General features: G+C 36.8%; 1 protein-coding gene across 2 annotated transcripts in view; it reads right to left on the bottom strand.

The window, feature by feature from the left end:
- itgb6 (integrin, beta 6) overlaps window positions 1-11,773 on the bottom strand; it is a 29,028-nt gene extending 17,255 nt beyond the window's left edge. The window contains exons 1-10 of one of the 2 annotated variants that reach the window (XM_065241601.1): window positions 11,628-11,773; window positions 8,727-8,796; window positions 8,370-8,449; window positions 6,840-7,038; window positions 6,300-6,546; window positions 6,001-6,166; window positions 5,515-5,676; window positions 2,062-2,157; window positions 1,653-1,742; window positions 564-698 (exon numbers count right to left, since the gene is read on the bottom strand). In XM_065241601.1, coding sequence (XP_065097673.1) covers window positions 564-698; window positions 1,653-1,742; window positions 2,062-2,157; window positions 5,515-5,676; window positions 6,001-6,166; window positions 6,300-6,546; window positions 6,840-7,038; window positions 8,370-8,449; window positions 8,727-8,781 — 1,230 coding nt within the window. In that variant the 5' untranslated portion in view covers window positions 8,782-8,796; window positions 11,628-11,773. Of the gene's footprint in view, window positions 1-563; window positions 699-1,652; window positions 1,743-2,061; window positions 2,158-5,514; window positions 5,677-6,000; window positions 6,167-6,299; window positions 6,547-6,839; window positions 7,039-8,369; window positions 8,450-8,726; window positions 8,960-11,627 lie in introns of those variants that run through there. The other variant, XM_065241600.1, reaches the window with a different exon arrangement.
- Window positions 11,774-12,051: the final 278 nt, after the last annotated feature.

Genomic DNA, 12,051 nt, shown 5'->3' with positions numbered 1-12,051 from the left:
ACAAACAAAAAACAGAAGTATTAAAGCCACCAATGCACTCATCTGAAGAAATGCTGGCAAGTGCCAACAGTTGGCATTTTCACTTGCATTTAAACGTTTTGGTGAACACAGGGCCTAAGCCCTGATTAAACAAATACTGTGGCTTAGTGGCAAATCGAAACATTTTTCTTTTTAATCCAAGACAACATTGACATACACTACAAATTATGTCTTAAGTTTGTGGTCATATTCCAAACTTGAAGACTTTAAGAGTATTTGTAAATTCATTATCTTTGCCATTCCTTTAAGTAACAATACCGCGAAAGCACCGTATTGTAACTTAAAGCAAGTACGTACACCCTTACATAAAGATTCAAAAGTTGTCACTGGGGCGGTACCTTTTCAAAAAGTACACTTTTGTACCTAAATGGTACATATTGGTGCTCCTAAGGTACACGCTGGTACCCAAGTAAGAGGTACAAAATAGTACCTAAATTGTATTAGAACCTTTTTACTGTCCCAGTGACAACAAGGCAAGGCAAGGCATGCCGATGGTTTCATGCCAATCTGCTTAGGCAACTCACCACATCACCAGCTTTGACATTAGAACAGTTTTTATGTCCCGGGAGGATTGTCCCGTCCTGACAGAGCGCTGTGAAGGTAATCTGCAGATCTTCTGTGTTACCCAGAACCTCCAGATCAATCTCTGACCTCAGTTCCTGTCGAATACACGTCAACAACACAGAGTCTTGTTACGTGAACACATTTTAGTTTTTTGATGTAACTGCTACGTTACTTTGTAATTGTTACATTACATTAGCAAATGCTCCTATACATTTTTTTTTACAATTAGTGAATAAACCCCACCAAATATTGAAATGTTAGGTGGAGTAAATATTATAACTAAACTGTCAATCATTGGCTGAGTAACTATTTAGCATAATGTCGTATAATGTACACTGAAATGAAACCGTGATTATGTGACCCAGCTTAAGTCATTTTTTGTGGTTTATTGTTTTTTACATTAAATCACCCTACACAATTTAAATAACATTCTGTAAAAAATATAACCTTGATATCTTTACTATTGACTGAGTCAAATTGAAATCAATGTAAAATCAATTAATGAAATCAAACGTTGGTGCTCCTAATCTCTTTTATGCATGCATAGTTTCACAGCTCAAGAGGCCAAACCATTAAAATGAATTAACTCCATAAACTACCTGTGAAGCTCATCATTTTCGACAAAATGACTTGCACGCTGAGTAAGTATCACTAGTAAGCACACCAGCACTAGTAAGCACACCGTCTTAAACAATCCACTTCAACTCTTTTGGTTTGTTCTTGAACCCCTATTTTCATGTACAGGATAATCACTGCAATAGTGGGACATTAAGTACCCAGATATTGAGTAAAGTTTAATAAAGACATAGATTTGTGTATGAACAGAGAGAGTAAGCGAGAGAGAGCGAGTGGGGGTTGGAGAAAAGAGATGAAAAGATCAAACATCAGCCAAAAAACTAGTGCAGGCACGCTCTGTGAACATGGCAACCCACAAGACAGCGAGCCGGAGGTGGAGGGAGAGCAGATAAGGTTCAGGTCACCATGGATAAAAAACATTCAGACTCATAAAACATGCACTTTTTTCAAATAAACACAAATATGTCATGTACCTTATATGCCGTCATGATAAGCTGCAAAATGTTCCTTGAATCGGATTCCAACACCCCAACAGTAGCACCAGGAATCAAACTTGCGTAATTCTGTTAGAAATTCAAAAGAAAGTGGTTAACTAGCAACTCAACCTGGACAGTAGCCATCAAATCTGAGACATGCGAGTAAGATAAGGTAAAAGGGAAGGTTGAACAAAGAAAGAAAGAAAGTATTCAGAAAACATAAAATAGTTGTTTCATGAGTTCATTCTGGGTGATAATGTTGTGTTTGAACATGTTGTGAAGAGAATTGATTCCTCCCATTACACACACCCGCATACAATAAACACAAATGCCTTTTTGTTGGCCTCATAATGGCTCGAAATAAATAAACATGAGTTAGAAAGTCCCTGTGGGAGCATGTCCTCACCTCGTAGTTTTGTCTCAGTTCGTCAGTCACAGCGAATATGAGGAGGATATTGTTTTCAACCAGTTTGTCTATAAGCTGCCCTAATGTTGGATACTCCTAAATATAGATGACAAGGAAAAAAACAAGATACCAGTCAGATTTTATGGCAGGGATGATGAAGTGCATATTTGTTTATTTTTTTAATCAATTAAAAAAAGTAATCCTTACATAATATTACACTCTTAGAAAGGATTTACACATCTTTGCGCGTTAAGCTTTTAACACATTATGTGTAATTTTAACACATTATGTGTCCTTTTGTGTTGATTTTGGGTTTAAATATAACAGAGATGGGTGGATTCTGGGACAACGCATTTAGTGTGTTATCCCAGAATCAACACTTATGTGTTGTTTTGAACACATTTGTTGTAAGAGTGTAGTAATAAGAATATCAATAAAAATGTTAAAGATTTTCTGATATAATATAAATAAGAAAATCCAGTTATAAGCTAATTATGAGATTTGGGTTTTATTCATTGATTTCACATTGACTTTAATCTTTGACATGACCTTACTCAGTCAATATTAAAGATATCAAGGTTAAATTTTTACACAATCTTCCTTATGTTATGTAGGATGATTTAATGAAAACAGTAAAATAAAAATAAAAACTTTTGCTAGGTTTTCACAGACATACTTTTTCACATTTAAAGGAACAGTATGTGAGATTGTGGCCAAAACTGGTATTGCAATCACAACACTTGTGGCTAAAACTGGTACTGCAATCACACAACTGGTGGCCAATACCCAAAATGACAACATAAACATCAGTTGAGGGCTGCAACTCCACTTTTTAAATGACAATATCCTGGTCAGACCACTGTTGTGAGTGATATAAGTATTTGAAATGAAAATGATTTATTAATGTCTAGTAACATATCAGGGCCATTTTATGATTAATTGATATACATTTCTTACATACTGTTCCTTTAAACCATTGTGTTATGTTTTAAAGGAATATTAATAATCAAAACCAAAGTTGGCTCAACTTAAAAAGAACCTTTAAGTTCACTCTAAAACCAGATTTGTTAGGTCAACTTAAAAAGTTACCTAGCTGCCTTAAAATGTTGAGTTAATTCAACTTAAAAATATTAGTTGACATAAAATTTTGCCAAAAAATGCATTGAAATAATCTGTTAAATTGTTCTCGGATATCTGCATAGAAGGTATGCGGCTTTATTAAGTGCAAAATATTTCCAGAAACGTTTTTTACATGTCCATTTACAACCCTAGGATTTCTCCTTAGAATGAATTGGTCTATTATTACTTTATTAAGTAGAACTTTAGCCTAAATGCTGCCATAAAGTATTAATTAGCATATAGTGCTAACTTCGCAGTCGCAACTTTGTTTTTAGCATTTTAACAACATTGTAATTCATTTACTGTGTTATATAATTGGGCATACATCGCGACTAAGTCACAGTTGATGTTATGTTAAGATTGGCCTGTTTTTCAGCGTTTTTTTGCATTCGCAAGGTTTACATAAGAAGAAGGAAACAATCGTGTTTGAGGCTCACAATATGTCATTACCATGTACAGAACTCTTATTATTCATCTATGCCTAGGTAAATGCAGTTTTTATTCTATGGCACCTTTAACTAATATTTTTATATTGAATTAACTTAACATTTTAACGCAACCAGGTAACTCCATTTAAATTGTACAAATTTTGTTTCACTGTGACCTTAAATGTTCTCCTAATGTTTTGCTCAAAGTTTGAGACCCACATAAAATGAATAGTACAAGATGTACACTCAAATGAGATGAAACACACAGTTGCCTTTTTTATCTGAGTGCCATATCAGCCAGCACAGCATAAGCAAAACATTAGCAAGCACACTTTTAAACTCCATAACCAACTTTTGTGATATGGTGTCATTGTGTTTCTTCCATTAATTCATCCTGAATTTAATAATTAATATAAATGCTTAAACATAAAATACTTCTGAATTTAATCAATGGCAGGTTGACTTCCTTTGTAGGTACACATATGGCGCTTTTCCATTGCATATTACCCCACGGTTTAATTTAGTTTGGGTCGGGTCAGCTCACCTCACTTTGGCGTGGTTAGCTTTTCCATCAAGTTTAGTATCACTTCGCGGTGGGAGGGATTATAGGCGTGTCATTATATTTGTGCTGCCTGCTGTGATATCATACAAGTGAGAGCACCGTTGTATTATTCCCATACAGTAATTTATTTCTCAGTCCGCCACAAAATTAAAATTGACCACCACAAATAGATGTTTGCACATCGCGTTTATCACTGCCTCTGTCTCACATGACAGTTTCTGTTCAAACACCCGGGACGTCAAACGACGGCGTTCCGCAGAGCCTCATTTAAGTTCCATTTAAGCATATATAATGCTGACGTGCTCATCGCGAATGTTCCGCCACAAACTGCAAGTCTGGAAAAAACTGTTAGGGGTTGTGTACACCAAAACTTTTACGCCCGCGGCCGGCGCATGTTTTCAATTGTTTCCAATGGGTCTAGAGTTGAAAGAGATTCAACTTTGGGAGAAAAGCTCCGCTCGTCAATGTCAGTTCTCACACGGCCGCCCAATCACAGTGGAGGAGGGGCAGGACATTACCACAGCAACCAACCGGCTCGCAGCTGAAGTATCACAGCTACCAAAGCGCTCAGCTGAAGAAAGCTGGCACTCAGCTGAAAAACAGCTGGCATTCGGCGTCCTCAAGGCGTTTTCAGCCGCGTTTAAAAGTTTTGGTGTGTACAGCCCCTTATGGTGTCACTGATTCTCAAGCTGTGGATGTTTTTCATCGCTAAAAGGGAGTTTGGGAACTTATAGCAGAGCAGATGACAACATGTTTGCTCGAGACAGCGCAAGCTAGCACTGAGGTAAAGCTAATATTTAACATTTTAGTGATGACGTGACGATTCTCTCAGACCAATCAGTGATCTACTGTGTTTTCGCCTCACGTTTGGTATCAGCTCGGGCCGCTTGGAACCCCAACCGAGGTGGTACGAAAAACAAAATCGGGTGCTACATACTGCACCCAGTGGAAAAGCTCCCAAAAGTAAGCTGACCCGACCCAAACTAAACCAAACCGTGGGGTACTATGCAATGGAAAAGCGCCAATAGTGTAAACACTACTGATTAATGTACTGTAAAAAGGGAAAAGTTGGATCAACCTAAAATGTTACTTTAATTGGTAACACTTAAAAAAAGTTTTAAGTGACCTAAAGTACAACTAAATTAAAGTGTTACCAATTGAAGTCATATTTTAAGTTGACCCAACTTCTACTTTTTACAGTGTTATTGTTATTATAGTGTTATTATTAATATTGTGACTGGTAATTGGTGTGCATGCTGCAGATGCTTTTTAAGGAGTTAAAGTCGTATTTAAGTCAGAATATTTCTTTAAGTGATTTTAATGAAGCTGCAGACTTCACCTTACCAGGTGTGCAGTCATTGAATATTCATTTTTGCTGTCCAGGTGACACTTCATATCATTTGGGACAACGATTCCGGCCATTTTGCTGTCCATCCCAAAATGAGAGTCTGCGTCGCTCACGAACACCAACAGCTTCATGGAATCGTTTCGCCAGCCAATCCTATCCTGAGGTGAGAAGTACATTTACAGTTCAACTTTAAAGTTTTATTGGTCGCATACAGTACAACTTGTAGTGAAATGACTCTCTCCACAGAATCCAATAGACTATATATTAAGAATAAAAAAATTATACAATAAAAAGGGAAATAGAGAAAGGAAAGGAAAAGTAGTAAGTAGCAACAGTATGTGCATTATTTATGTGCATTGTGAAGCAAAGTGCAATTGTGCATTGATGACATTTATGTCATTCCATGACACAAAAAGGCAAGCGAGACCGTTGTTGCACATGATCATTTGCAAATGACATGAAGCCTACGGAAACTGACTCACCCCACACACTGCTGCCTGCATGATGGCATCAAAACCACCTTCTGGTATATCATTGTTCGCTGATACTCGCTGCTTTTTGATGATCTCATTAAACTTGTCTGTGCTGCTTGTTAAAGACAGCACATGTCTGTATCCAAACGTGGGCGGACAAACATTATCAACACCCCTGGAAAAAAAAGAAAAATGTGAGAAGGTATCGCACATATGTTTGGTTATTGTCTCAAATTGTTTCACTGGAAACTGTTGGGTTTATATCAGCAGACCCTTTAGATCTGGGTAAAGTGTATTGTGAGAATCACCAGCAGGGATTGGCCAGCTCCTCAGGTGTTATCCTGATGAAAGGTAGTGCCAGTTTCTCCACAAAGGAGCCGAATCCTAGTCTGAATTTGCTTGTAAGACTAGCCATCTCTTTAGAGAGAGCCGAGCCCAGGTCTTTGATCATCTGCAGATCATCAATCATAGAGCCTGACAGGTCCATCAGGTAATAGATGTCCACTGGATGGTCTTCTGGTTCTTGCACTTGAATCTGAAAGTTCAGTTGACTTCCTGCAGAAGAATAAATAGAGCTGAACATGGCCATTTTCCAGTTGCACATTTTAAGAGTCTAGTGTGGTAAAATGTTTTCCAGGTCAATGTCTAAATCAGATTAAAACTTCAGCCCCCAAAGTAACCAACAGATATTGCGTAGTTCATCTCTACCAGCCCTTTTCTCTCTAAATGACTAAATCTTTCTACTCCTATCGTAAGGGGGAAGTACCTCACTTGCGGGGGAGATATTGTGGGTAGACATAGACATTTCTTTGATTTTCAAATCTGTGTCACCCATTTTCATGTTTTACCTGGTCTAAGCTGAAGACGCATCTTCTGTGGAGCTATGTATGAAACATTGACGTGACCGGCATTCTTTCCTAAGCCTTGATTCTTCAGCAATTTGACGTTCGCAATGGGGAACTCCACAAACTTGCCCGAGCATCCTTTCCGAAGAAGAGTCTCCGGCGTGTCGCATCTTTCGTCGATTGAGAAAAAGTCTGTGAAATTCTAAATAATCATTTAAATTATTGGTAAGATTTCACATTGTGTAAATAAAGTATGTAATTACAATACAAACAACAATCAATCATAATAATAATAATAATAATAACTTCTCGAAGAACAATAGGGTCCTTGCACCTCTAAAATTATTGCATAAAACACTGCATGTTCAGAAAAAATGGTACAAACGCTGTTATCCTTTAAAAAGGTCCTAATATGTACCATTTTAGGTACAGATATTTAAACATTTGGTACTTTTATGTACCTCTAATATGAACTCTTTAAGTGTAAAGGTGTACTTTGTTAGGGACCGTTTTTTCTGACACCGTAAAAATCACTATTTATCATCTTTATTTACCCATCCTCACGTCTTCCAAACCCATACATTCAACTTTTATTTTTTCATTGAAAACAAAAGAAGCAAGGCAGGTTTGACAAAAACATTGGGCAACCACCGACATTTATTGCCACTGGTGTCAAATGTGACACGGCCCTGCTTGACACGCTTCATTTGATTGCATTGTTTTGTGTCATACAGTAGTGGCTAAAAGTGATGTCCAAATATAAAAGAGACACGTTCTCGCTTTTTCAAGTATATTATTAAAAATATTGTATGCGTGTTGTGCTTGGAGAATAAACCGAGATCAGCTTTGTGAAGAATTTAAGGAGGCTTGGCAAAACATTACACACGACACATGCACTAATCTTAAGTCAAGGCACAAAATAATTACTTTTTCATTAAAAAAAAGAGGATCAACAAAATATTAATAACTGATTAAATTGTAATCAATGTATTTTTATGGATTTTCTATGCATATGTTTGTACCGTATATTCACATTAAATCCATATTGATATCCTGATTCATATCCGTAAGTTTGCCATTTTGCCTTTTTTTAATAAGTGCCTTAACCAAGTTTAGAGTTCTCCATTTTGTAACATACTTCTCATATTTTGGTGGTTTAATGTAACCTGAAGGGCGGCCTTAGGCAAAAATACCGTACAAATATGCCCACCAGCCATCACATTTGGCAACTAATGTATATTTTCAGTCAACTTTTACAAATTTTTTTTTACATCTTTTAAGTATATATTTTAAGTGTAGCTCAATTTGTAGAGCATCCTTGTTATGAACAGGAAGCACACACATACTGATTACAACGGCATACCTCAAATGCAATTAACGTCATGTTGTAAGCATCTCTCAAAGGCGTAAAAAATTTTGCAGCTCAACAAAAGTCCCAGACATGAATATGACATTATTTAGTGAGCCACTCCTTTAAGAAAGTCAGTTTGTAAGAAGCATCCTAAACACTGTTTGATGAGATGTTTGCCTCACCTGTAGCGTGCACCACGCGCACTGTGGCCCGAGCTGCAGACACTCGTCACAGGAGAAGGCGCTGATTTGAGAACACGTCCCTGCACACACAATACACAACACACAACATAACAAACCACCGATGTTTGAGGATGCGGTTCACTTTTCTCAATACAAAACTATGTTTCTCACGCTACAATAAAACCATAGAAAATCAGCTGATGTTTTGTCACGGTATGAGCGACAAGTATGCTTGATTAATTAAAGTAGGTTAGATATGGGTTGATTTAACACTTGCGTTCATTTATAAAGCTGTAATAAATGGCTGAAAGAGCAACAATAGCGCACAAATGTGATTGATGTGTTATCCCGTCTTACCTCCGACAGTGCTAAGCCAAAAGTTCAGGACAAGGCAGAGTGAAACAATCCCCATTAGTCCTCACGGTTTCTGATCACAGGAGATAAAATAAAGTTCATATTCACACAGCTTCTCAACACACGCGATCAGTTAGTTGAGAGCTGACGGTTCGATATCACCTGGACGGACTGACTCAGCGCGTGCGCTTACTTGCCCAGCCTTTATATGCACTTCCGTACAGGTGAGAACACGACAGGTAACTCACTCACCCACACACGCACAAAGGGGGAGCTTACAAAAATACTTTTATAAGCCTTTTTGACTCACCTTACTACAAATCGCATTGGCATATATTAATAAAAATAGATCTGATGTTGTGAACTTCATCAGAGTCGTCTAAAATGCCTAAAAATCTAAATTTTTGAATATACTACGCATAACTCTGTTTATCTTAATCTTTTAAAAGTATTAAATGCATAAATACTCACCAATACATTTAACCAAAGCGCATTTTTCCTCAAGCTTTCTTGACGCACGCCTTATTTCGTTTAATCATTGTAAAGAAAATGGTGATGGAGCTAATAAATAATACAAAATTATCGTTTCAAAGTCCCAAAATAAACAGACTGTTTCATGAATGAAATACACTGTAGACATGTAGACCTTTCTATAACAATGTGGCATTTTAAACAGAGACAATGTGTGTCTCACTTCTGCAAAGACGGTCTTATATGTGGTAAATCAAACGACATTGAAAGTGAGACAACGACGTTTGTTTACGTAAACTGGGAAATGAGCAAACGTAAATTCAATTGTTAAAATGTTGTTAGATAATATATATATACGTTTAAAAATACATTTCTGGTGCCCAAGGCTACACCTGTGTGAGCAAAAGAGGAACTTAAGACAATTACTAATGCATGAATGGCAAACTGTCCACTGAAATGTTTCTGTGAAAATGTTTATTTGTGCTTTAGGTTGAAGCTAAAATGTGATTTATTCAAGTCAAAATATTATAGTCTATATTACAGAATTAACCTAAATTCATTAAATTACAACAGCAAAAATGTATAAATTAAATGGCTCTCTGAGGCAAGAATGTTACCAGGTTTTGAAGTTTGCTATCATTTGTTTGATAATGTTGTTATCTATGCAGTTTAATTTTAATAAAAAGGCCTAAGTGTCAAAATACTTCATAAGGCCACTATAATACATTTAAATATTTAGGGGGTGGTTTCCGGGACAGGGTTTAGATTAATAGGCCTTAGTTAGCCTATATTAGGAAATTTAAAGTGTTATAACAAACAAATCTTACAAAAAACATTGGCACTTAAATTTATCAAGATATGTCAGTAAAGGTCTTTCTAAATTTAGGCAGCCCAAACATGCATTTTAATCTAGGACTATGATAAGACCTGTCTGGGAAACCACCCATACCGTTTATCTACTTTAATATTAGTTGCATATTATTCTGCTGAGTGAAAATTGTGTATATATATTAGGTCACTTATCAGTTAACTGTAATAGGAGCTGACAACACGCCTTCTGCAAACATGGAGGTTAACCTCAGGTTACTTCTTGTAAATTGTGCCTTATCAGCACATTACTATCAAACACCTGCTCGGCCCCATCCTAAAAATCAAAACACACCTGCGTACATTTAAAATCTGCCACTGTGACAAACACAACATTACGAGGAATTAATAAGAAATTTTATTTTCAACTATACTGTTTACATATCTATATCGCTTTATATGTCCATAGGGATGAACCGGATGGTCCCACTATGCCTTTGGGAATCCCCTTGACCTTGAGTAATAATAATATTTGCTGAGTGTGTTTGCATGTGACGCATACCAATTGGTACATCTGAAAACAGGTGTGTGTGTGTTTGAGCCACGCATGGTTAAAGAAAGCTATGATTCAGCCTCCGTCTCAAACCACAGAAAGCACAGACATGTATTGATAAAACCTAGTCAATTTTTAACCAATAACTTTGTTTTACATATTTTAAAGCATTGTCAAAAAGTAATGATTAACAACCAAACATAAAACATCCGATTGGCACAGACATGACCTCAGGATTCAAACATTTAACAGTAATAATTTATTAATAGTGACTGTAATCCGTTTTGGCAAAATATGATGCAATACTTACCATGATGCTAGTTGCAGCTCCTAATTGTTAGGCTATGGTGTTCATATTGTGATTTATATGGTATTGCTATAAAGTAGATGAATGCAAAGGTGATCTAAGTAGTTGTTTATTGGACCAAGGTGAAAAAAAATCCCATCAAGTTGCTAAAGGCCCTTGTCTGTGAAATTCAGTCTCATAATCTAATTATGAGATTAGAAACATACGATTTTGATTTCAATTACAGAATGCTCTTTACATGTGATTTTATGTAAAAAAAAAATATATATTCCTTAGGTGTCTATGTAGAGTCTATAGGTTACTTTTCATCTTGCTTAGAAATAATTGATTGATTTGATATTTAGAAAACAATTTAATTAATGTCATTGTGCATGTGAAATAAAATTGCATTTATATGTACAAAAAGAGAGTACATAATGGAAGTACAGAGAGTAAAAGAACAAATGACAGAAGAAGACAGAAGAGAGGTAGAGATAGATAGAGAGAGAGAGAGAGAGAGAGAGAGAGAGAGAGAGATAGAGAGAGAGAGAGAGAGAGAGAGATAGATAGATAGATAGATAGATAGATAGAGAGAGAGAGAGATAGAGAGAGAGAGAGAGAGAGAGAGAGATGGAGACAATAATTTAATTCAAACTATTCTTCTCCTATCCAGTCCTATTATAAAATATACTCTTCTATCCTTTATTTTTAAACTCAACTTACTACATTTATCAGACTCAAAACCTTTAAAGTAAATTTTTGGCAGTATCACACTATAGTAACTCACCCCTGGAGGCCTCGGCAGCTAGCATACTGTCCCCTCTCTCAAATACCCAAACCACAGCAACAAGCGGGAATACCACAGGAATACTGGAGTGTGTGAATATCTGTCCGGCTGGCAGTGTGTGTCGGAAGCAACAGAACACTCAAACTATCACAGCGGCTTTATGAAGCATGACGCCTGCTCACCCTTTACTCACATACACACACATTTAGGCCTGAATGATGGCAACAACTGTTGGACTACACACACACACACACACACACACACACACACACACACACACACACACACACACACACACACACACATATAGATTGAAGCTTCTTCAATAGTGAAAGAAAAGCCTGCAGAGCGCATGGGCATGTGTGTGTGTCTCGCTTGTCTTTCAGAGAACGAAACTGATTCTGTGTCAAATCTGACCACAACG

Source organism: Paramisgurnus dabryanus, chromosome 14 (assembly GCF_030506205.2).
Source record: "Paramisgurnus dabryanus chromosome 14, PD_genome_1.1, whole genome shotgun sequence".
In the NCBI taxonomy this organism is placed as follows: domain Eukaryota; kingdom Metazoa; phylum Chordata; class Actinopteri; order Cypriniformes; family Cobitidae; genus Paramisgurnus; species Paramisgurnus dabryanus.
Note: the sequence above shows the minus strand (reverse complement) of the source record. Positions and strands in the feature narration are given on the sequence as shown.